The 3973-nt window shown below is 34.0% G+C and overlaps 1 protein-coding gene across 3 annotated transcripts; it reads left to right on the top strand.

Annotated features, from left to right (window-relative positions):
• Positions 1-453: 453 nt before the first annotated feature.
• Positions 454-3170, top strand: LOC140808024 (pumilio homolog 12-like). Of its 3 annotated transcripts, none has more exons than XR_012112792.1 (5): positions 454-678; positions 770-932; positions 2298-2426; positions 2557-2815; positions 2928-3170. XR_012112792.1 is itself a non-coding variant. In XM_073165021.1 (5 exons), exons 2-5 carry the CDS (start codon positions 780-782, stop codon positions 3045-3047), a joined length of 696 nt encoding a protein of 231 aa, XP_073021122.1. In that variant the 5' UTR covers positions 454-678; positions 770-779; the 3' UTR covers positions 3048-3170. The 3 variants fall into 3 exon arrangements, 2 of the variants coding, with proteins under 2 accessions (XP_073021122.1, XP_073021123.1); XM_073165021.1 differs by having other exon boundaries at positions 2298-2461; XM_073165022.1 differs by having other exon boundaries at positions 753-932; positions 2298-2461.
• The last annotated feature ends 803 nt before the right edge of the window (positions 3171-3973 follow it).

Here is a 3973-nt window from a genome sequence, read left to right as displayed (position 1 = left end):
ACAGCTTGCATTCCGGGCTTGGGCTCACAGTAGTAACAATGGTGGGACCAATGGGTCTTCATTTCTTGGGGCCCGCCAAGATCTCCTTGTGGGCCCGCAAAGAACAGGTTTTTATGGTAGTGGCCCGTTCTTTGATGCAGGTGACCATCCGCTAAAATAGATGTATCATGACAGACGACATTTTCCTGATGCTGCTTCTCACAGTTATGAGTTCTGTTACTTGCATGGAAAGCAACAATTGTCGAGAAAAGCCGATTTCGGATTGCCATCTTCACCCTCTCTAAAACAAGGCAATTTTTCATTACCCGATAGTTTTGACGACCATAAATTAAATAACTTTTGTAGTCCCAGATCTAGTGTGTACAATAATCAAAATTTGAACAAATGGCAGCAACAATTAACTTTGGAAAACTTGAGAGGTAAAATTGTCCCATTAGCAAGAGATCAGATATGGAGTGATATTTTGAAGTTGAAATTGGAGGGGATGAATGAGCGAGAAATTGAGACAGTTCTATCTAAAGTGATGGAATTTTTATATGAGGTGATGAAAAATCAGTCTTGAAGTCAATTTTTTGAGAAACTTTTTGTGTTTTGCAATTAAGAACAAAGGACTAGGATCATTTTGGCCCTGACAAAGTTCCCATTTAAGCTCGTCAATGTTTGCATCAACTCATACGGGTATTGACCCGTAAATATTTTGAACTTGTTAAGTTTTTACGGATGCTATTGTGGTGTATATTTTTTATGTGGAGTGCGGTTGGTTCTTCAGGGCTAAAGCAATGAACACGATATTAGAGAAGCTAACCGAGCCGCAGCAAATTTCATTGCTAATGTCTGCTCTGAGCCCTGCTGCTATTGCTTTGGCTAATGACCCCAGTGGCCAGCATGTTATCATATACTGTGTAAAATACTTCTCTGGAGAATATAATGAGGTGATAAGCAATGTTACGTGCATTTATTTCCTTGTATTAGTAAGCAAATACTCTGCCTTTATAAGATGAGATTAGCAAGTTTCACCTGTTGATTGGACAATCCTTAGTTAAAGTCATTGATTGGTGCTTTCATTTCTCATATAATGTCAATAGACTATAAGAATGGACGATAGACGTGTGTTTAAAACTTATATCGATATGTGGTGAATATTGGTGGTGCTCAATCATGGAGTCGCTTTTGTTTTTTAAAGTATTCATTGTCATATTCAGATTATTATATGTGATTCATTTACTAGCCATAGTATAACTCAATTTGTTTTGGAATTTCCTACAATCTGTCACGCCTTCAAACTTCACTTGCAAAAATTTGGTGATTCTGAATTATTTGATTTTATGGATGACAATGTCGATTTTGGTGATTATTTAACTTTTGTTTCTTTTTAGTTTCATGAAAATGATTGTCCGTTGAAAGTAAGTACCTCACAAATACTCGTTTTATTGCTTTCTTAGCCTTTGTGACTTCTCAAATATCTTCCTTAAAGGTAGCAAACAACTTTCATCGTTCTGATTTTCATCTTAATGAAACTATAAAATTTATTGTGAGATTTCTCTAATGCATTCCAAATGGAGCATGACCAGTCCGTAATACCTTTTTATCCCACAAATTAAATACTTGATAAAAACTGTTGAAGGAAAGCATGGTTGTCATGCTTCGCAGCCCATTGGATGTGATAGTCTGAACCTGTTACTATTGACCCGAGACTAGATTTTTGTGGGTAAAAGTGAAATTTAGATTTTTAATATTACGGATATATTTTTCAACTTATAATTTATTCTTTTTTGTTTCACCAACGGGCATCGAAGATTGCCATTCCACTGACAGCTGGATTTTAAATGGCTCTTATTCATGTATACTTTTGTTGACAGCTTCCACACATGTAACACTTTACTCCGTATATCATTTAACTGTAATAGTCACAACTTCAAATCTTCGTTTCTTATTTAAAGCTTTTACAACTTGAATTTTCTTTACATGTTTGATGTGGAATACTGTTATCTCATGACCTCTTGTGCTACAAAAAAAAGTTGGTTGCATGGCCTTTGTAGGTGAACAGATATTGCTCTATAACCATGTGCTATCAAAAGTTTTTATTTTTTTAATGAAAAAGTGTGCATATAATGGAAACAAAGCTGTCCACGTATATCACAAGGTACCCAGGCATCATTCTTGACTTCCTGATTTGCCAATAATTACTTGATATCATTTTTCTCCTTTCCAAGATTTGCTGTTTTAAAACCTTAGTGTTGGCATAACTTATTTCGATCAGCTGGATCAGCAATTGAACATTGGATTTCTCTTAGCAGCATCTTTTAAATGAGATAGCAGACAACTGCTTAAAACTAGCAACCAACAGAAGTGGGTGTTGCGTGCTTCAGTCATGCATGGAAAACCATCATGGAGAAGCTAGAGATCGGTTGATTAGTGAGATAATAGTTAATGCCGTGCATTTGGCTGGAGATCCCTTTGGGTTTGATGCCAAAAACACCTTTGCTTTTTCTATATATGTATCCCAAGTTTTATTTTGTTACAATGTCTGATACTATATTCTTCAACCATGTCTAGAAAATATGTGGTGCAACACCTTCTTGGAATGAGGATACCTGAAGTCGCAGCAGATCTTTATAAATGGTTCCAAGGATGTTTTGCATCTCTCTCGTGCAACAAATATTCTAGTAATGTTGTGGAAAAAATTTTGTTTCATTCTGGACAAATGCATGCTGCTTCAATAACAATGGAGCTTTTAACGAGTCCCTATGCGACAAAGCTTCTAGTGGATCCTTTTGGGAATTTCGTCATTCAATCAGCCTTAAAAAATTCTAAGGTTAGACGATCTTGATATCGTATACCAATCGACATTTCACTGTTTGATCTGGGAAGATTTAGCTTGAGCTTTGAGTTTATGTTATATATTACTTCTTATTGTGCAAGAATAGGGACACGCCCATGATGCTCTGAGAAAATTGATCCAAATAAATGCAGCATCCATGCAAAGCAATCTCTACGGAAGAAAGATCCTTGAGCATCTGGAAAAACGGAAGCAACATAATTCATAGTATGTGTGTAAAAAGATGTCAGAAGTTGGAGACAAGTTCGGATTTGTTTATTTTCATGAGTTCAAAACCTTTTTATGAAGGTATAAGCTTCAGGAGGTGGCCAGTTGTTTCATGTTATTTTCGTTATCAATGTAGAGAAACCTAGAATGTTGTTTATTTGATGTTGTAAGTTTGATGGCTGAATTGCATGCATGATTGTTAATCGTATCTTATGATATTAATTTGATGGTCATCTTTTTTAAAAAAGTTTAAAATTGGAAGATATTAGAATCGTGAGACATGATGATATTTTTTAGTTTTCTCGCGACTTGTCCCAGACAATATTATGAATATCTTTTTGAATGGATACTTCACTGACTTAGGAGCAACAATATTGAGAAATTTTTGTACCATCATAGGTGTTATCTTATTAATGCGGAACATAAGGAATTGGAAATCCTCGTATCATCAGCTTGTGTATATGTTCTTATGTATTGTATCTGTGAATAAATTTTAAACATTAATTAAAAAAAGTCCAATTTATATATAGTTTTTCAAGTATGGCCATTTATCATTATTTTAACAAGTACACTAATTAATCAATTAGTAAATTTAAAACAATTTCATATTCCTCCCACAGAGACTAGTGATTTAGTTATTATGGTTGTGAACTACGCACGTATCAAAATAAAAGATAATTTAAATGATTCGATTAATTTTCCGGTTCATGTAATTTGAAATATAGCCTCAATCAAATAATGTTTTTTATTTATGAAATTTCCTTTCAATTCTTTTGCAAACCAACCTATATATATATATATATATATATATATATATATATATATATATATATATATATATATATATATATATGAGATCTTGATATTTTCCCGGTCACTTGGCATATTGTTACATAATTATAGAGTGCGTTCACTCGCATGTTTCAT

Source organism: Primulina eburnea, chromosome 12, assembly GCF_022965805.1.
Source record: "Primulina eburnea isolate SZY01 chromosome 12, ASM2296580v1, whole genome shotgun sequence".
Lineage (NCBI taxonomy): Eukaryota > Viridiplantae > Streptophyta > Magnoliopsida > Lamiales > Gesneriaceae > Primulina > Primulina eburnea.
Note: the sequence above shows the minus strand (reverse complement) of the source record. Positions and strands in the feature narration are given on the sequence as shown.